We start from the raw sequence: 21,079 nt of genomic DNA on the forward strand, positions 1-21,079 counted from the left end.
GCTGCTGGAAGCTCTGCTGCCCCCCATCCTCACGACCCTTTTCCTCTGCTGAGTCCTGGCCTCTGTGCTCCTGGCCTGGAAGGAGCCCCATCCTCCCAGCACCATAGCTGCAGGCTCAGGGCCTGCCGGCAGGTTGAGCCCTTTCCCGGGTCAGGCCCTTTGAGGCGCTGCTCCCTCTGCTGGGGAGCATCTTCCCCACTTCCTGTCTGGCAGGTGCCATTCCCCCTTTATGTCGCCTCATCTCTAAGAGATTTTCTGTGGGCCTCCCATCCAGCCTCCATAGCATTTACTGATGAATATTATTCTGTATTAACCTGTGTGTTTGGTCCACATGGGTCCCTTATGTCCTTTGCGGGATCAGCTCCAGGAACAAAGCAGGACCTCTTGATCTTTTGAGGGAAAGAACTCAGGGATGTAACTGTCGTGGACATGGCTGCCCCCTTCTACCATGGACGACATGGGTGATACCCACAGCACAGCATATCAAGCTCAGCTCAGCAGCTCCTCCCAACTCTGCCTCCACCTGCTGTGTGACGAGCCCCTCACTCCTGGAGCAGAGCAGTGCACACCTCCTGACAGCCTGACTCAGAGCCCCGGGCTCCTGACCTGTACAGTGGGCACTCGTAGGTCTGTCCATAGGGTGGTTTGGGTACTAAGCTGCTGGAGATGTAAGTGCCCCACCAGTGCCTGACCACAGAGGTAACTCTCCTCATACACAGCAGGTCCACCCCACCCCAGGCTGCAAGGCTGCCTGCACCCCATTCTCAAGTTTTCATCAGTTAACAGCCACTGAATCCTGACTCTGTGCCAGGCTCTGTGCTGGAGGTGAGGGGACAGGAGTTGTGCTGCCCCCAGGATGCCCTTGTGGGGAGACAGGACTTGGCCGCAGTGGCTCTGCCCACAGGAGAATCTGCTCTGCTGGTTTGGACATGCTTGGAGGACCCTGGAGGGCTTCCTCCAGGAGGGGTGGAGGGCACAGGGTGCTGAGGAGATGGCTGGTCCTGGGCCAGGGTGTGGTAGGAGAGCCAGGGCGAGGCTGGGTCTTGCAGGCTCTTTCTCTCTCTCTGCTCTGGCTTCCGCTCTTTAGAACTCCACCTGTTCCCTCTCCCTGGCCATCTCTCCTCTAATCTCACTCTGGGGCTGGGAGATGGGTAGGCAGGGTTTTCAAGTCCATCCACACTCCTGCACTCTAGGGGTCATTAGTGTCCAGAGGGGAGGCTATTGTTCTGCACTGGCTGAGGCAGCTGGAATCAGGTCAGTCCTCCACTCATCTGTCAAGATCACACGGGGAGCAGCTCTATTTTCCTCCTTGGAACTGGCTTCCAGGGCTTTGTCCAGCTCTACAGGGCATCCCTGGGGAGCAGGGGAGTTCAGACAGCTCTCCCCCCAACCGAGGGCATTGGGGGCTGGGGAGAAGGAAAAGTTTTTCAGGGCAGAGTCAAACATCCGCAGTTTGAGAAGCTTCTCTCTACCCACTCCCGTTCAGTTTGTCTTGCATAAAATGGGCTTCACACTGAGGCAGGCAACCCCAGGGCAGAACCTTGGCACAGAGGCCACTGCTGCATGGCATGACACGCTTGCATATGGCCATCTGCTCCTGCCATCTCTTCTTCTCCCCTTCTTGTGCCAACCCTTCTGAGGGTGCCCACCAGCTCCAGAGCCCCTCTGTGTCCTGCTCTGTCTCATAATGGTCACCAGGGGCACAGAGTCCTGAGGCAGCTGCTGTTCTTGGTCCTGAAATTATGAGGCCAGTGGGATCTTTAATATGAATAATCCTTACACTGGGTTTTCCGTGTTTCACTTGCTACATGATTTCCTTCCATCTTTGTGGCCTGAGCTGTAGGAACTTCCTGTAGGGCAGGTGTGCCCAAGGGCCACGCAAGAGTATGAGATTGGACCCAGAGCCTGGCATCACACATCCAGGTCAGTAGGCTAGTGCTGTAGCTCCCTTCTGTATATCTTAGGCATATCCCTCCACAGCAGGGGCGTCTCCACCCTGGGATGAGCCCATGAAGGTGCCCGGGACACAGCAGGGCCAGTGGTAACGCTGGTGGACTTGCTGAGATCTGGCAGGATGCAGCAGATGCATTTTGCTATCCCTGGGGATTGTTCCTTATGTCTTTGGGAGAACTTCCTGGCTTCGACTCTTGCAGGTGAAGCAGGAGTGTGAGCGTGTGTGAAGTTACCATCCGTAACAGGAGAGGAGAGAGAGGGCTGGTTCCAGTGGGCAGGGGAAGACATAGGTCCTTAATGCAATTTTATTTAAGAAGTCAGAACACCCCCCATCCATCCATTTCCTGCCCTTAGCCCACCAGATTGGCAGCATCCCAGTCATTTCTCTAGGCTTCTTTCCTGTGTTTTTGGTCCAAGAATCTGCCAAGGGCTCAGTGCTCTTGAAATTGAATGAAGAACGTCCGGATCTCCTTCGGGTAGATGGTGACCTCGGGGCCTCCTGGCGGTGGCGAGGGCTGACTGGAGTTGCCTGGGAGCAGAGAGGATCAGTCCAGCACGGCCCCTGGACCACCTGCTTCCCCAGGTCCCCTCCTTCCGCATCCCCCTGGCAACACGGCTCCTGCTGCGTCTGTGGTCCGTGATTACAACCCTCAGCTGACCCCTCTTGACAGGACTGCACTGCCGGGGAGCCTCTTTCATTTCTGGCCTCCCCTGAGGGCACAGCACAGTCAAGCCATGTACAGGGGGCTCTGGCCCTGCTTGGTCTTGTTTCTCCATGGGTTGTGGACCTGGGTATGTTCATAAGAGCTGTCTCACTGAGGCCATGAGGGGCCCTGCCCTTGATCTCAGTGGGCTGTCCTTAGACACACCCTGGGGTTTAGGCTTCCTCCTTGGGATGAAACTTGCTCCTGCACCCATCCCTCTATCCATCCATCCATGCAGACATCCAATCATCCACCACACACTCTTCCATCCTTTCATACTGCCCTCCATCCTGCATCCTCCTATCCATCTGTTCAACCTCCATCTACACAACAGTCCATCTTCCATCTATTTTTCTCCCTTTCATGCACCCTTCACTCATTCCCTTTGCTTGCTTCCTTCCTTCCTTCCTTCATTCCTCTTTCCATCCATCCATCACTCAACCATTGGCCTGTCCATCATCCATCCACTTTTTTTCCTTCCCTCCATCTTTTTTTCTATCAAACCATCCCTTTATCCATCTGTCTATCCTACATTGACTACGTGCCTACCTATGCAGCCAGGCTATGCTGTGTGCAGTAGACAAAGAGGAGATAAATGGGACAGAGCAAAGTGAGGGAGAGGGGAGAGCAAGGGAGGCTACTGACTCAGCCCTGGGCCAGATAAAGGGACAAGGGCTTTCCAGGCAGAAGGAATGCCAGAGGCAAATGTTTCCAGGCAAGAAGCAGCGTGTGCGTGCAGCACAACGCAGAGCGGGGCAGCCGTCACAACACCTGGGGCTGCGCCTAAAGTCTGGGGTCACTCAAGGCCGCAGAGGGTTGTAGTCTTGGACTCACAAGTGCATGCGCGCACACACACAACCTATCTGTGGCTCTGGCACGTGGAGACTGACCTGAAGCCTAGAGTCTATAACCTTCTGTGGCTGATTCAGGAAGACTGAGACCCAGAGAAGGACGGCCAGCTCCAGGTCACACAGGCCTTAGGGGCAGAGCTGGGGTCTGGCTGGGGGTCAGGCTGGGGACCCGGGGCCGGATCAGGACCAGGGAGCCCGGACCTCTGTGGTGGTGGGGGTCCCGCGTGTTCCAGGTCCAGCGACGCATCTCATTCACGTCCCAGGTCCCTGTGAGTGAGCGCTCCTCCACGGACACCACGGAGCCCAGTCCCCCCAGCACAGACTGCAGGACAGAGCACAGGGAGGGGTGAGCCCCCGGACCCCAGATCTGAGCAGAGAACCGAAGAAGAAGGGCAGCCACATCAGGGCCCGGGCCCAGCATCCCCCACGTTCATTGTAGCGCAAGTCCCACGGAAGGAGGGGCAGTCCCATTTTACAGATGAGGAACTGAGGCCGGAAGGAGCTGCTCCCAAGTGCCAAGCTGGATCAGCACTCCCAGCAGGTGGCAGGCAGGTGGGGCCACCCCAGCACACACCCAAACACCAGGGTTTGTCTCCCAATGGTGCCTCCTCCTGGGAGCCTGACTCAGAGATGTCAGAGCGGGACACAGGAGGGGCAGGTTACCTGCAGGTTCACCGTCACAGGCCGAGACAACACCGGGTCCTGGTCCACCTCATACAGGTGCTGGAGCCGCAGCAGGACACGGTGGAGGTCTGCCTTGGGCTTGTGCTTTCGGTCTTGGGGACAGAAGGAAGGTGGCATGAGGACACAGTCTCGGCCTGGCACTTTACACTCTCACCTCCCTTTCACATCTTCACCCTCCCTCGGAGGCAGCTAACACAGCCCCACTTGAAGGCTCAGAGAGGGGCGGGCACTTGCCCAGACGCACAGCTGGTGTGCATAAAGGAGGGGGAGGACTCCAACCCAGGTGCGACCAAAGCGACTGCCTCCCACCGCCCGCACTGGCGCCGGTGCTGAAGTGTGGAAAGTCTTCGTTCTTATTCACGGGTGAGGTCCTCATTGGGCCTGTCCCTCCAGCCTCCTGTTCTCTGGAAGATTCTCTCTGCCCTGGCCCCTGTGAAGGGGGGTGTGGCCTTGTAACCCTGAAGATGAGTCACCATTGCAAAGGTCATGTGTCAGGTCATTGCCACCAAGACCTAGGAAACGTGTCGTACTAGAGCCTCCATCTCTGGTCGTTGGAGAACAAATGAGAAGGGCCACCCTGCTGGTCCCACAGAGCAAGGGGTTGAAATGAACTATGCTGTGTGAGGCAGAGAGCGTGTGGGCTCCTTGTTACTGCAGCATAAGAGGTCTGCAAAGTCTCCTGTCTCCATTCAAGTGATGTGTTTAGGGACTGGAGCTCGAGAATCAGGGAAGGATTTCTGGCACTGGAAAATGATGCTGGAGATGATGATGGTGATGCAGGTGATGATGATAAGGGGGTTGTTTGTTTCTGGGGAGGCAGGCGGCCCTCTTGCCATCCCCAGTGCTTCCCTCGCTCAGCTTCTTACTCACCTCCCTGGGAAGAGGGTCTTGCTTGGCCCAGCCCGTGTCTCCCTTACTTCAGTACAGCAGCCTCCAGGAGGTGCTTTCTCAGTGGCTTGGCCACACACTCTCTCTCACACACACACACACACACACCACACCCTCACACACCCACACACCCACCCACCCACCCACACACACACACACACACACACACACATACACACACACACACCTCATCCACCCCGCCAGATGAGTCAGGTGGGCAGTGGTGCAGGGATGCTGGAGGTCAGGGTCAGGAAGCCACGTGGCTTCAGGCGTGAGCCAGCCTTTCATAGATCCAGTTTATCAGGCACAAAGGTAACTTCTGGCCTTGACCTCTTTCTGTTCCTCCTTCTTAATTGGGCTGACACTTATATGGGAACACCCTAGGCCCTGAGTGTGGCTTTGGGGACACAGCAGCGGCTGGGGCACTGTCAGCCCTGTCTCGGAACTGCTCAGAGCCTAAAGAGGCAGGTAAGGGGTACAGGACCTATTCGTTTCTGGAAGGTGTTGCCTCCACCATGAAGCCCTCAGTGATGCCCAGCTGGGACTTTCCTCGGATCAATGTCATTGTTCTCTGATGAACTGCCTGCTTCCCTCTGTAGACAGAGGCCCCTCGAGCCCAGGGATGTTTCCTGTGTCATCCATGGCTCAATCCGCAGTGTCTGACATTAGAATCATTTTTCAAGGCATTAACGGAAACTCATCAAAGTCATGCCTGAGCCCAAAATTCAGGTGGGACATCGGTTTAAGTGGCTCCAGGAGAAGACCCTGGAAGAAGCAAGACCTCACAGAGCCTGGACGGCACTGAGGAGAGCCTCTCTGTCCAGTGATGGGCTGGGGGACCGGGCTGACATGTGGAGGCAGGAGTGAGTCTGGACACCTGAACACCTGCCGCACCTTTCTGGAGAGTCCGCAGGTGCTCTGTGTGGTTTGAGCTGTACTTCCAGCCGGGGATGCTGAGGATCTGCAGGTGGACGCTTGGGGGCAGCGTCACAGCCTCTTGCTGCCTGGAACCTGAGCCACGCGGGGCAATCTCTGAAAGGCAGATGGACAAGGAGAGGCTTTGGGCCAAACTCTCCTCCTGACTCACAGCTTGCCACACTAAGTCCCCCACTTCATCTGATCTCACTCCCTCCCACCTGTGGCCCACACGGCAGGCAACCTGAAGCACCTGTTGGTGCAAACGCCCCAGCCTGCCTTGAATCTCTGGTCCAGCCGGTTCAAACCGCAGACTGGGAGATGGGAGCAGAGAGAAGACGCCTTTTCTTCAAGAACTTGCAGGGAGTTCACACAGAGACCTGCTCTTGAACAAGGTCTCAGACGCTAGCTCCCGTGCTGTCGTCTATCGCTGCCTCTGCCCAGAGGGACTCAGCCCTCCCCTTGCAGGAGATGCTCTGTTCAACTCTGGGCTCCAGCTGGAGCCGCCATCTCTTTACAGTTCCCAGGCCTCAGTGATTGGCCAGATGGGTCACGTGATTCGATCAGGGCCAATCAGAGCCTTTCCTGGGATTTCTACCCTTGATGCAGGCGTCTCAGAGTTGTTCCAAGAGTTGTTCACAGCCACCTCCCAGACAAGAGGAGAAACAAGGTCTGCAGACAGAAGCTCAGGTGACAGAAAGAGAGGGTGGACAGCCGCATGAAGGGCCCAGCACCCGAGGAAGCAATACAGGCTAATCCTTCTCTCGGGTGCGTCTGCTCCTCTGGCTCCATCTCAGTACCTTTGGTTTTTCTCTTTGCAGGTGGAAGAGCCCAGTGCCCCAACCTGGGATGGAGCTGGCCACAGCCATGGACAGGACCGTGGATGGAGCTGACCACGGTCATGGAGCCTTTTCACCGTGGCAACATCCTCTCTGCTGCCAGGAAGGAACCACTGACTGACACAGGAGCAGCCCCAGCCCAGCTGCCCAAACCCATCCCTCTCCTCAGAGTCTGCCCCTGGACATAGGCGTGGCTGGGCAGGCAGTTCCTGACAGTCCCAAAAGAGATGGACATGACCACCTTCTCCCGAGAGGCTCAGAGCTACCCTGTCTCCCTCCTGCCCCAGCCTCTTGTCCAGCTCATCCTTCCATTCTGCTTGCTTCCCCACACCCAGCCCAACTACCTGCCCCTTCAGTTTCTTTACTGCCAAACAAGAGAATATCAGCTGTTATCTCTTGAAGTTGATCACTGTACAACCTGGTCTGGGGTTGCAAACTCCACCAAACATACAGACATCAGGTCTCTTGTGACCTCTAATTCCTCTTCACCCTGAAGCTGGATCCCATGACTTGTTCCCCAGTAGAGCCCCTGAGAAATCCTTCAGGACAAGAGCTGGGTCAAATGCAGTAACAGTCTGTGGCATATGTCAGGCACTCAACAAATGCTCAGTGAATGAGTCAGCTACCACCCACCTTCTTGCTAATGCCTTGTGAAGGTCTAGCCTAAATCTCAAACAGGGAAAACCTAAAATCACACCCTCATCAAAACTTCTGCAAGTGATGAGAAATAGAAAACAGGTTAAGGATTACAGGCAAAATTTGGAATTAATGTGAGTTTGACTCCATCCACTGAAATAAGTCAAATATTGTAATAAAGCCAGACACAAGTGTCTTGGATTCATAGTACATATAAAATTTATGTTTATTCTTTAGTATAATCTATTGTGTGCAATAGCATTATGTCTAAGAAAAAGTTTATATATACATTAGATTTTTAAAGCTTTCTTGTTAAAAAAGTTACCTCAGGTGAGACTTCAGTGATTAGCAATCTTTCTGCAAAAACAATCACAAAGATCCCTAATCCTATAGTAATTATAGTAATAATGAAAAATAGTTGAATACTGTGAGAAATAGCAAAATGTGATGCACTGATGTTCACTGATGTGAACTGAGCAAATGCTGTTGGAAGAGCAGTGCAGATGAACATGCTGCATGCAAGGTGCAGCAACCCTTCAATTTGTAAACAATGCAATATCGTCAGTGCTCAGAAAAAAAAGGAAATGCATATATGCATATAATGGACAAATACACACTTTGTGTTTATGTCTATAAAATTTAAAAGATTCTCTATAGTAGCATCTTCAAATACTTTCAAATGCACTCACTGTTTAAAGTACTTCATGTCCAACTATTTAGCCATGATACCCAACTGTAGTGAAGGAAATTTATAGAAGTCTCAGGAGAGGCAACTCGTAAAACTTGCAGATCAGGATATAGAATAGAGTCACCCTCACTTGGTGACAATGCACTTAATTCAGATAAAGCCAGCCTTTTAAATGCTGAGCAACCAGACCTGAATGGTGACATATATCATAGGAAGAAGTAGAATGTGTCCTCAGAGAAGGAAATAGAGGAGATTGAGGAGAAGGAGGTAAGGAGGGGATTGCAGTAAGTCCCCGCTGTGAACCTACTAGCTGTATGACCTTGAATGAGTCACTGAACCTCTGTGCACCTCAAGTTGCCCACATTTAAAATGAGGGGCCTGGATGTGAGTACTTTGGTCCCTTCCTACCCCAAGGTAGCCCAGATCCTGGCAGGTACTGAGAGAGTTAATCCTTAGATGGATTGATAAGCAGTCCAGGGTCCTTGAGGAGAAGAAATGGACAAACATTTTTTCTTCTACATTTCTTTGTCTTAAACCCAAAAGATGTTTTTACTTAAACTCTGAGGTGTTATGACAGCAATCTTTAAGACTAACTTTCTTTAAGCCCAGAGCTAATGGTTACGCAACAAAACTCATCTTGCTCAAAAGTATGTTCTTCTTTAAACTCTCTACTAATGATTAGATAATAAAAAAAGTATCATGCTCCAGGACATGTTTCTCCTTCTTAAGAAGTACCTTCTGACTAATCTTATCTTAAGACTTACCTGTGGCAGTCAGTCTGGTAAGACCTCTCTCTTGTTGGTTCTAACCTTGTTCATTTAAGATGTCACTTGTAGGAGCGGGTCTGGTAAAAGTTTATAAGGGCTTGATATGACTACCAAGTGGGGTTCTCTCCTGCCCCCTTCTGATGTCCATGTCAGAGGCTTCCTCTGTCATTTTACAGTGTAATATAACTATTGCCACACAAAAGGTCTGAGTGATCAAGCCTGGGCCCTGATCCCAAAGCTAAATCTTCATCTTCAGAGATCACAAATCAACATCATTCACCCTTAGCTATCAATACGAGCTCAGCCCCATCCCTGGAAAGGTGGGCTCCCCTGGGGGCAGTGAAGGCAGGTGAACTGAAAGGACCCCCCCACCTCACCGTTGATCTCTCTGAGCATCACAATGGGCCGGTGCTGCAGCGCCAGCCTGCTCCTCTGGCGCAGGCCACTGGTGAGGGCCCTGGATCCCAGTAGGAGCCAGAGCACTGGCTGGATGACCGAGGTGTCGTTCAGTGTGAGGTCAACAACCATGTTTCCCGGATCGTTGTTCACCAGCCGCCGGTGGAGCATGACCTGCAGGGGACAACTGTCTGACCGGGCCTGCCTGGGCCTTGGGGTACCCGAGAGTGACAAAAGGGGCCTCTTCCTACCTCCACCTGCCCGTTCCCTTGGCTGGAGACGCCATGCGCCTGCTCAGACAGCAGCACCAGCCTGCTGCGTCTGCTCTGGATGAAGGCCGATTGCACCATGGGGTAGTAATTCTGTGGACAGAAACATTGGCAGGCTGGTGGTGGGGGCAGTGGGCCAGGTCAGCCAGCAGTTCCAGGGTCTCTCTCTGGCCCCAGGCGGCCTCCTGCATGGGCACAGCAGCAGCCCAGGGTGGCACAGTAGTGATGGGAGGGACTCTGACTTGTGAGATGGACACATGGGATTCAAATCCAGCTCCACTGCTTCCTGACCTTATGCCCTGGGACAGCCAGCCTGCCCAAGCCTCAGTTTCCCCCTCTGTAAAATGTGCCCAAAACGTCCCCCTGGTGCAGGGAGACAGCGAGGCATTTGTGCCACTCCAGCCAGAGTTGGCCCCCAGCCAGGGGTTCCCAAATAGAAAGGCGCTGGTGTCTGGGCTGGAAAGCACTCACACAGCTCTGCCCTTTCCTGTTTTGAAGGAAGATGTCCGGGGCAGATAGCCCTGGACGCTCTGGAGCCCAGGGCACAGTGTGAAGAACAGCTGTAGAGATGAGCGGACACAAGCTCACGGAAGACAGAGCAGGGAGGAACTACACCCCTCCTCTGGCTCCCTCTGGAAGGAGAGACAACTAACCAGAGGGAGGCTCAGGAGGCGCCCAGCGCGGCGCTGCCCCTGGATCGTCCCGGACCTCAGCACAGCTCTGGGGAAGGCCGCTCTCTTCCCAGGAGAGCACCGAGGTCCAGGGACACCCAGGGACTCACCCAAGGTCATGCTTCTGGAGGGCGAGGTCTGGGAACTGAATGATTTTGGAATCCAGCCCCTGCTCAGCTCTCCCTGGAGGACAGGCTGTGGCTCACCTCTGAGTAGCCAAGGAGGGTCACACCCGGTTCAGGCCTAAACAGGCACCACGTGCTTAACCCTCAAGCAACCCCCAGCTGGTCATCCATCTGACCGAGGAGGACCCACGGTGCACACAGACCCCAGGGACACAGCTCATCCGCGGTGGCCCCAGAGCTCTGAGACTTGGTCTGAACACTCCTGGCCACAGGCCCTAGGGGCAGACTCAGGGCAGTGGGGCTCCAGAGATGATCTGGCCCTAAGGGGACTCTCCTGCTTTCTGGAAATTGGCCATCAAGATTGGGTCTACAGCAGCCACACTCCAGGACAGCTCAGGACGTACCCGAGCGATGGTGTTGTTCTTGTAGTCCCTGTAGGGCCTGCGCTGCATCTGGTAGCCGTTGTTGTCCGAGTAGAGGACCCGCCCCGTGTTCAGCTTGGTGCTTGTCCTCAGGATGGCCTCGCGGTTCAGCTCCAAGGGGCCCACCCGGTACTCCTGCTCTATGCGATGGCAGAGCAGCTCCCCGTCAGAGCCCTGGGGACTGCGGGCCAGCCGGGAGTAGATGGTGAATGTGGGCTCACTGTCGTTCACCTTCCTGGAGGAGAAGCAGGACAGGTAGGTCAAGCCCAGGGTGGCTTCTGATGTACCTCCCTTATTCTTTCCTTCATCTCCTTCCATTTCCCTCCCTCCGTCCTTCCTGCAGGTTGGGGGCCGGGTAGCCTGCTTGGGCAATAGAACAGGAGGGACCCTGTCCTCTGAAGACTCTGGTTACCCGACCAGGCCTGGGGGCTCTGTCTGTCCTGCTCATGAAAATACAAGAACTGCTCTCGTGTCTAGGTCACTGCCACCATGGGCTCCTGTCCCACCTCTGGACTTAGGCCCCACCAAGGTGACACAGCTCAGGCAAGCAGAGCAGGACTGCAGAGACTGAAGCAGCTCATGGCTTCATCGAACTTCCACGGAGGAAGGAGAGTGTGCCAAGCCCAGATCCAGGAGCTGGGTGTCCGAAGCATGACGGGCCCTCATTTCCTCATTCCCCTGCCTGTGAGCACCTCCATGAGCTGAGCACAACCAGGGGGCCACCCTCACCTGTAGAAGTACTGCCGGATCTCAGTCACCAGCGGCCCCTCCCCGATCTCCATCCTCACAGCCTCCCACGCTGGCTCTGCTGCACCGCTGGGTGTAAACACATAATTGTCTGAAACAGGGCCTTTCCAGACATCACTGTTTGTGTGATACTCCATGAACTGCTGGGTCATGTATACCTTTCGGTTACTCTGCCTGCACACAGAGGAAAGAGAAAGCATTGTCATCATGACAGAAAACATGTCATCCTCATGCTGGAACCAGGCTCACAGAGCCTCCATGGAGACGCCAGCCAGGAGCCAGGGATGAAGAGACCCTTCAACAGGACGAAAGTGGTCTATCTGTACAACAGAATATTATTGAGTCTGCAAGAAGAATGAGGGGTCTCATTCACCCTTCAATGTGCCTGAAAGTTGGAAACATGACGAGAATTGAAAGAAGGCAGCCTGCCAAGTACCACATATGGTATAATCTCATTGCATGATATGTCAATGTAGGCCAGTCTGGAGAGACAGAAAAGAGGTTCGAGTCACCAGGGCTTGATCGAGGTGAAAGATGCGTGGGGCTTGAGCCATGATGGAGCCTAAGTCCACAGCGCTGACTGCACCTTTCCCAGCCTGACCAGGGAGACTCAGAACGTTCTGGGGCTGCACTCCATTTCTGCTGCTCCCCACACCCTCCCCCTGACCACCTCTGCTGGATCCTGCAGGTCCTGGCTGCTTCTGGGTCCTGGCCTAGACTCACACACTTAGAAATACAGCTCGATGCACTACAGGCAGCTTCAGTACCATCACACCCTCGCCCTTTGGCTGAGGAAATGGAGATCCAAGTAGGCATTACATGCCCAGGTCCCAGGGTCTTCCTGGCCTCAGAGACAGCAACGACTGCACCTCACCTCTCCCAGATGCTGTGCATCAGGTTGGTGTCCAGGTCCAGGAAGACGATGTAGCAGTCATTATTCACAGGCACCAGGCTCCTGCCCACTTGCCCGGCAAGTCTCCTGAGTCGGCCTCCAAACTGCGTGGTTTTGGCCACAAAGGGCTCAGGCTCCCCAGTTTTCTCCTGGGAACTCCTGCTGGGGCGGATGCTGTAGTACCGGTAACTGAGTCCTGGGATTGTGGTCAGCACATACAGGTCATAGGCAAAGGGCATCTCCTTCGAGGGCTGGACCTGAAAGACCCGAAGGACGGGATGAATGATGGCTGTCAGGATGGAAGGTGACTCCGTTCCCTTGGAAAACCTGGGCTTACACACCTGGCAGATGGAGTGCTTGCTCGGCATGGAGACAGCTGGTCACCCAACATGGGGCTGAGCTGGCTCCCCTCCTGCACCCTCCCTGCTCAACCAGGTCTAATCTCCTCTCCCCTCTTCCTCATTCTCTCCTGGGGCTGCAAACCACCTGCCCTCCTCCCACACTCCCCTCTGTTCCTGCCTCTGAGACTGCTCACACTGCTCCCTCGACCTCTTTAGAGGGGGCTCCCTTGTCTCCTAGCCCTCTGATTTTTCCGAGGAGGGAGGTTTCCAGGTCAGCCTGCAGGTCTTTCTCTACCTCTATGTCATCTGACTCAGGGAAGGGATTTGCATGAGGACACTGGGTCCATGCAGGAGGTTCTTCAGTCTCTAGGAAGCAAGCGTCACTTCCAGGTCTTGTGGGAAGGTCTGGGGCATTATGAGCAAGCCCATGTGGCTCCTCACAGCCTCCAGCCCGGCCTTTCTCTGAACTAAAGCAGACACCCAATCCCACCCCACACCCCTAACCTGTCCTGATGTTTTCCTCCACCACAGTTGTCATCTGTCACTCCTATCCTTTCTCATTTTCTTCTTGCCTGGATCCCCCACTGGAATAGGAGCCCCCTGATTGCAGGGACTTCTGTCTATTAGGTTATTAAATTTCCTCCAGGGCCTAGAGTAACTCCTGACACATACGAGGTGTTCAGTAGTATTTAACAAAGAGCATTTGGGCTTGGTGGGTGGTGCCTCTGGGTGGGGAAGGGAGATGTTCCATGTCGGGTCTACTCCACCCAACACCCTTCCCTCCCCTGACCTTGACATAGAGGAATCTTCCCCCTCTCTCTCTCTCAGCTAAGGATCACTGCCCTGGCTGCCTGGTCATTACCCCACACCTTAACTGTCCATTTCTGTGTCTGCTCCTTGAATCCCAGGATGGCTCCCAAGTCCAGGGATGAGCATTCATCTGGGACCAAGCCCAGCACAGGCTTCAGGAATGTTTGCTGAATGGCTGACTGATGGCATTACTCGATCCATCTCCCCAAGGAAGGGCTGGCTTGGTAACAGGAGGATCACCTCTATAATCAAGTCTAGCTCCAGGTCTGGGAAGGAGATAAGGAGGGACCACACAGGATGTGGGTGTCATAACTGGGGCCTGCCCCTATGACAGCACCTCCATAAAGATGCACAGTGAAGACTATTGCTGGCTTCCCCTTGAGAAGTAGAAATTGACACAGGATTATATACATATACACCAAGTCACCTCAGTGTTGTCTGACTCTTGGTGACCCCATCGACTGTAGCCCGCCAGGCTTTCTGCCCATGGGATTCTCCAGTCAAGAGTACTGGAGTGGGTTACCATGCGCTCATGCAGTGGATATTCCCGACCAGGTATTGATCCCATGTTTCTTGTGGCTCTGCATTACAGGCGGATTCTGGTCAACTCAGGTATGCAAAGGGCAGGGTCAGTCCGCTGGGTGGATCCACTGACCCTGATGGCGACTCACCCATAGGACACCCCTCACAGTCAGGCAGCGTGTCGCCTCTTCCCTTTAGATGCCCACTTCTGGGGGCCCAGCGCAAAGCAGGGGAAGCAACAGGGCATGCACCATAGACGGGATGTCCCCCTTACCTGTGCCAGGACAGGAAGTCCTGACTCATCTGTGATGCTGACTTTGAGGAAGTCCACAGTCAGGGTGATGATGGTGGTGACCGTCCAGGCCAGCGGGTTGTAGACCACTGCAAAGTGTCCCCCAGGCTCTGGGCCTGCACACAGAGAACAGGCTCTACTGCCCTACCTGACCCAACCTTCACCCCTGGTGCCCCTCAGAACAAGAGAATCTAAGGTAGGTGAGACCAGCTCTGGAGAGGCCAGAGGGAAGGACAGACAGACACATGGGCTCTGATGTCCAACTCCCTCCTCATCTATTCAAGCTGGGTTCTGATTCCTAGGCAGTATGGGGGAGCACGCCCCTAAAGATGAGGGTCCTTGACCTCCTCACTCATTTCTACTTTTCAGCCATCATTACTGGTGAGAAGACTGAGGTCTATAGCAAAGGGTTAGTTGTCCAAGGTGACCCATGTCCTACGGCCTGGCTCCAAAGCTGGAGCACTTGGCAATGTACAGACAATTCTCTGGAGCTTGGAGGGTCAAGGTCAATCACCAAGGTCAGCACTGGAGCCCTCTTTGGTATGAACCTGGATTCTTTTTCTGCTCTACCCCCCACCCCAGGTGACCATCTATGACCACATTCAATGAGTCCCAGATCCTTGAACACTGCACACATAATGTCCAGTCCCCGGCCTCTGCCCGGGCAGTTCCCGTGGCTGGATGCCTTTCTGGGGTGTCCACCTGCCCCTTCCTTGGGGAGCTGCCCCCGTGAGCTCATGGGAATGGCTGGCCTCACCAGACACTGGAAGGACCCAGTTCTGCCTCCCTTTCTATGACCATCATCCCCTCCCACCACCAGTCCCTGTGGACAGGATTCCAGTCTGCTGCACTCCTGACCCCAGGGCCCTTCCGGTGTCTGAAGGCAAGATGGGACTGCACACAGACACAGAGCCGAGGGCAGAGCAGGGCAGGTGAGGGGCGGGGGAGAGTGGGGAGGGCACAGTGAGAGAGAGCAGGGTGAGTGTGGACCCTGGGAAGGTGGGTGGGCCACATGCTCCTGCAGGGAAGGCACCTGTCTCTGATTGCCCAGGATTTGCAGGGGTGAATCCCCTCAGGCAAACAGGGTGATCACTCATCCTCTACCTGTGAAACCTGCAAAGTCAAAAGAACATGTGCATCCTGTCTGCGGAGCCGGGCAGCACAGGAGTATGGGTATCATCCTCCCTGTGTGACCCTGGGCAGCTCAGGAGTATGGGGACCATTCCTTCCTGTGTGACCCTGGGCAGCTCCACGATCTCTGTTCCATGTATGCCCTCAGCTATGAAGTGAGGACAGTAACACTTCCAGCTTTCAGGATGTGTGAGGTTTTACACTAAATTGTGCAAGCAGTATGCTTGGCAACACCCACACCGCATTACCATTTATTCCTGCCTCTAGTTGGAGGCAGGAACTAGGCCTTCCTCAATCACAGAGAGGAAACAGCTCAGTGAAGTGAAGGCATCTGCCCAGCTCATGCCGAAATGAGAGCCTCCCTTGGACGGGCCTCGAGTCTGAAGCTCAGGTGTTCCAGCAGTCCCCTAACCCTCAGGCTGTCTTCTCAGGCTGGGGCAGACACCCGCCATGGCCCACACTGTCCCCATGGGCCTCGCTTACCTGAGTGGGCTGGAAACCTGTCCTGGATGATGGAGGCCATCAGCTTGTGCACCGCTTGCATCCCAGTGCTCAGGTGCTCCACAAACATGTCACCCACATTTGGAACATGAGTTCCGGTGATGGCGTCATGGTGCTGGACCTGGGCCCCCACAGGAACAGGACAAGAGTGGGGTCAGGCTGGCCTCTGCTCAGCACCTGCTGTCCTGATGCCCACTGGGCCCTGACTCCGCATCCCTCTCAGTAGGTGCTGCTGGAGAACTGGGGATTTCTCCCACTTTACAGAAGAGAAATCTGAGGTCAGAGAGGCTGATGATCTTGCCCCACGTATTGTTGACCTTGGGAAAACACATAGCTATGCCCCTGATGCTGGACAGAAAACAGACTTCTGGAAAGGACCCTGCCCAGCTTCCCTCTGTGACCCACTCATCCCAGAATTGCTGATAACCTGTTCCAGACAAGCCCCACACATGGCCTTGTACTCATCTGCACCATGTAGGATGGATGGTCTCCTCTTCCCAGAAGGGAAACATGACCCCGTGCGGTGAAGCCACATGTCCACTCACCCTGATGGATGCTAAAGTCTATCCCATCACACACCCACACAATGACTGGTCCTGCCAGCAATTCCCTTTAGTGACTATGAATCTCATGGGCCGTGAGGCCCATTTCTGACTGGAGAGGAGACAAGTTATAGGAGATCTTGTGTCTCAGTTTTCCCTTCTGCACAGTGGGGAATAAGTAAGATGCAGATTTATGAACAGCTTTCTTTGTGTCAGCCACAGAGCCCACCAGCATATGTGTATTATCACATTCAACTGTCCCATTAATGTCCTGAGTGAGCATGTAGTTCTCATTTTTCAAGGAGGAAATTAGAGCTCAGAGAGGGGAATCCTGAGCTCATAGAGCTGAGCTGAGATTTGACTTCAGCCAGGACTGTTGGACAACAATGCCGCTCCACTTCGTCCTTACTGCTCTGGGACAGTCTGGCTTTAAATCTTACTGAACCACAGCTGGGCCCTGGCAGGCCACGGTCCTAGCCTTGGGGCAGCTTCATCATGCATGGTCTTGTGACCTACGGTGACCTCAGTGTTCTCATCTATAAAAGGGACCTATAGCAACAAGGGACAGGGAGGTGTGCTGGCCTAGGGAGGGGGAAGCACACAGCCCCGGAATATCCAACCCTGTCCTGTCTCTGGGAGGCACTGTGTTACCTCGGAGACCGCCCAGCGGAGCTGCTGGAGCTGCTGCAGGCCCCAGGCCGGGTCCAGGAACCGGTGGGGAGCCAACAGCACGTAGCGAGTAAACATGGACTCCCCAGCGTACAGCAGACTGCTGGCTCTCTTCGCCAGCCCCTTGAGCCCACTTCGGGAGGCATAGAATCCAGTCCAGGCATGATACATGTCTAGGAGAAAAAGGCCAGGAGTCAGTGGGAGGGCCTGCCTTTAGAGGCCCCTGAGCCCCACTTGGGAAATGCTGAGGAAGATGAGGTCAGGATGGATCTGCCTGGGTCCCCAGGGACACAGCCTAGGCCAGCAGGTGATCTCAGGGTACCTGGTCCAGCCAGGTCAGCAATGGTACAAGATCCTTGGAAGGCCTGGGCCACTGACAGGGTCAGGCTGGGCGGGGGCAGGCTGGGAGAGGCCTGAGTGCTGAAGCACTGTGATGAGGAAAGAATCCCAGTGAGCACCTGGGCCCCTGAGATGGCCTGTGGGAAGGGGCCCTGGAGGACTTCAGAGGAGGAGGTAGAGGGATGAGGGCCAAGAAGTCAGGACACAGAATGGAAGGGCTGGAGTGCTGGCTGCCCCTGTGTGCCTCTGAGGAAAATCAGGGTCTGGAGAGGCATGCCTTCCACCAAGTCCCTCTGGTTGTCCATGGGGGCAGGCTGGCAGGGCCATTGGGAGCTGAGATCCCTGAAATCACTCTCCTTACCCTGGACACAAAGGTCGTGGCATGACGAAGTCCCCAAGGGGCATGACCAACCCGCGCCAGTGCCCCACCGGAAACCAAGACTGCCTCTGGACATCACTCAAGCCTCTCTTGTGAAAGAAAGGAACCGGCAAAGGAACAGCAGACAACACTGAGCCCGCCTGTATCTGTCCCCACCCTAGGCAGTCCACATGAGGCAGGCGGGTGAGGTAGGGCTGTCTGACCCAGTGGCCCTGTGGGCTCCACTGGCAGAGCTGAGGAGACTGGGAAACCACATGTCACTGCTTTGGTGACATCTCCCTTGCACCGAATCCCTCCCTACCCCCAGAGGCTCCTACCCGAGGAATAGGGCAGGAAGTCGCGGTGGTCTCGGACCTGCCAGGCAACTTGGTCAGAGTGCACAGCCCGGAAATAGTCGCCCAGCGTGGCATACTCCATTGATAAATTGAACTCCAATGAGTGACTATTGATGTAATCCATTACAAGGTCCATGTTGGTGAATTGCAGCGAGGCATTGAAGAACTGCCTGTCACATCCCTGCAGCCAGGGGACAGAAACAATGTCCAGCCCTTCTGGGTAAAGAGCCCAGCCTGCATAGGGATAGCATCTCTTCATCTGCAGGATGGCCCCCCTCTCCACATGGTGGACACTGACCCCGCACGGGGCTCACAAGCTCTCTCCTCTGGGAGCACAGCAGGTGCTCCATCCAGTTTGGCTGCAACAACAATGGTGACTGGGTGTCCGGCACTGTCCCATGAGGGTGTCTTTCATTATAAGACAAATTCAGCCAATGGAGCAGGTCCTGTCATCATCCCCATTCCACAGAAGAGGAAAATGAGGCTCAGATTGTCCAAGTCTCACAGCCCCTGAGTAGGGAGCCAGGATTCAGGCCGAAGCCTCTGCTCCCAACATTGAGAATGGGAAAGGAGGGGAGAGCTGGGGAGGAGCTGGAGCCTGTGTAAAGGAGGGGCTGCCATGGAGGCGGAGACTGTGGGGATGATCCAGGGCCGGGGGAGAAGCTGGTAGACTGGGTGAGGGCTCCAGGTGCAGGGAAGGAGGACTGAGCCAGGGCTGGGATGGCCCACTGCCTGGGTGGACACTGGAATGGTTAGAGGTGGACACACAATCTTGGGAGGAGCCAAGTGCTGGGGTCAGACCGAAGAGAGCAACACCTGCACAGAGTTGAGGAACCAGGGCCAGGGACCCCAACTTACCCAGGGCCAGAGGACATGTGGTGTCCGGAACCAGGTGGCTCGAGTCAACACATTCTTCACCAGGAGACTGGTAAATATTTGGATGTTGTCCTCGGTGACAGGGATTTGCATTTGGAGGTACATGTCATCCAGGGATGTACCTGGGAAGATGGCTTCGCCATCCCAGTTAAATCCCTCACTAAGGGAGAGAGGAGCATTAGGGGGCCCTGCCCTGAAAATGGCAGCAGCACAAGGGCGGGGAGGCAGGCAGGGCTCAGGGAGGCCAGAGCATCAAGGCCTCCATCTCCCTTCAGGGGCTGGACAGTGTGGTGGCGGGCAGACGAGAGCTGTGTGGACAGAAGATGCCCCTGTGTGAGCCCTGTGGGCACTTGGGCACCTCACCCTGATCCTACAGGGCACCCAGAACCTGCTAGTGAGTCCCCCTTGCCTCTTCTGTCAGTTGCTGCTTCATCCCACCTCCTCTGCTCACGGGGGCTCAGCCCCCACCCACAGTCCCCCAGGAACAGAGGGCAGAGGGACTGGACACAGGGTCCCCCACCAGACAGCCCGCAGGAGGGCTGGTGCCAGAACTCGGAAGTTTTGACTCAATCGCTGGAGCCACTCCATCTGCCCCATGGCTGCTACTGTGGGACCTTGGCTGGGTGTCCAGGCCTAAGTTATTCTTTCTGTAAGATGGGTGCTCAGTGCATGCCCTCAGGGCTGGCCATGAAGGGCGTGGCTGAGGTGGTCCAGGGAGGGTGCTGGGATGGGGACTGGCCCGAGGCAGGTGCTCACGAGCAGTAGCCAAACTGGTCCAGGACATGTGTGAAGATTTCCTGCTGCGCCGACAGGGATCTGGACCCTCGCCACACGAACTGCAGCTCCTACAAACCCGGAGGGAACAGGGTGAGGGCCCAGGGGCGACACGGCTGCCGGTTCCCCTCCGCAGGCCCCACCTGAGTCTCTCGCTGCACCCGCTGATCTCAGGGGTTCAGGTCCCCCTCTGCTGCCCCCTCCACAAGGTTCCCCTTGACCTCTCAAAGCCACAGGAGGCGGAGGAATCGGCCCTCCAGATGCTGCCTCCCTGCACCTTCATCTGACCCTCCTCAGGGCAGGACTCTCTGCCAGGACCTGCCAGGCTGTCTGTAACTCAGCTTGAATATCCCCAGACATGGGGAGCTCATCACCATCACTAAAGGTACAGCGGCTTTTTCCAGTTCTGATGGTGAGAAAGTAGATGAGTAGATGTGGCCCAGCACTCACCCGGTTATCCTGCATGGCCTCCTTCAGGTCGTAGTCGATCCTGGAGATGACGTGGGCATTGAAGCCCGCCACGGCAAACAGGGTAGGGGTCGTGGAGGATGCACCAAATGGGTCCACCTGCCAGGAGAACTGTGGCCGGACCCCAAAGGTTTCATAGAGAAACCCATGTCCTTCTGCAAAGAGATAAGTTTTGTCACTCCCTCAGTCCCTGTGCCCTTCTCCAGGGCTGGGATGCCACCTAATAGGCAAGGAGGGCCTTGTGAAATAGATGCTAGTATTAGGAGTTCTTCCCAGAATCATTGGTCTATTCACATCTTAATGCATGATTTATAAGCCAGCCCATAGAAGCACGAATCAGGTGACTGCAGGAAGTCCCATATTTGATATGCCATTGATTCCAGCTCCCCAAGGGTTTCCCCTCAATATAATCTAATCTCTGGCCAACCCCCCACCACATCTTGGCTACACATACACTGGCCTGGTTACACTCAGATGGGCTATCTTGGCTGTTGTCTGCCTTTTATGACTCACTGCTTCTACTGCGGTCAGGACTGTGCTCAGGAATGCACACAGGCACACGAAAGACGGATGCTTCCCCTAGGAGCCCTAGCTTGGGAAACATTCTGGGGAAACTACTCTGCTCCACCCCAGATGGCATCAGAGAAAAGGGC

The 21,079-nt window shown here is 55.1% G+C and overlaps 1 protein-coding gene across 1 annotated transcript in view; it reads right to left on the minus strand.

The window, feature by feature from the left end:
• Window positions 1-2,384: 2,384 nt before the first annotated feature.
• Window positions 2,385-21,079, minus strand: part of LOC138081882 (epididymis-specific alpha-mannosidase-like) — a 43,227-nt gene continuing 24,532 nt past the window's right edge. The window contains exons 4-19 of the mRNA XM_068974988.1: window positions 20,409-20,581; window positions 19,941-20,029; window positions 19,167-19,344; window positions 18,291-18,489; window positions 17,238-17,428; window positions 16,027-16,165; window positions 14,395-14,528; window positions 12,430-12,704; window positions 11,538-11,729; window positions 10,791-11,043; window positions 9,573-9,683; window positions 9,298-9,495; window positions 5,975-6,110; window positions 4,172-4,284; window positions 3,710-3,830; window positions 2,385-2,482 (exon numbers count right to left, since the gene is read on the minus strand). Coding sequence (XP_068831089.1) covers window positions 2,385-2,482; window positions 3,710-3,830; window positions 4,172-4,284; window positions 5,975-6,110; window positions 9,298-9,495; window positions 9,573-9,683; window positions 10,791-11,043; window positions 11,538-11,729; window positions 12,430-12,704; window positions 14,395-14,528; window positions 16,027-16,165; window positions 17,238-17,428; window positions 18,291-18,489; window positions 19,167-19,344; window positions 19,941-20,029; window positions 20,409-20,581 — 2,600 coding nt within the window. The remainder of the gene's footprint in view (window positions 2,483-3,709; window positions 3,831-4,171; window positions 4,285-5,974; window positions 6,111-9,297; window positions 9,496-9,572; window positions 9,684-10,790; window positions 11,044-11,537; window positions 11,730-12,429; window positions 12,705-14,394; window positions 14,529-16,026; window positions 16,166-17,237; window positions 17,429-18,290; window positions 18,490-19,166; window positions 19,345-19,940; window positions 20,030-20,408; window positions 20,582-21,079) is intronic.

Source organism: Capricornis sumatraensis, chromosome 7, assembly GCF_032405125.1.
Source record: "Capricornis sumatraensis isolate serow.1 chromosome 7, serow.2, whole genome shotgun sequence".
NCBI lineage: Eukaryota > Metazoa > Chordata > Mammalia > Artiodactyla > Bovidae > Capricornis > Capricornis sumatraensis.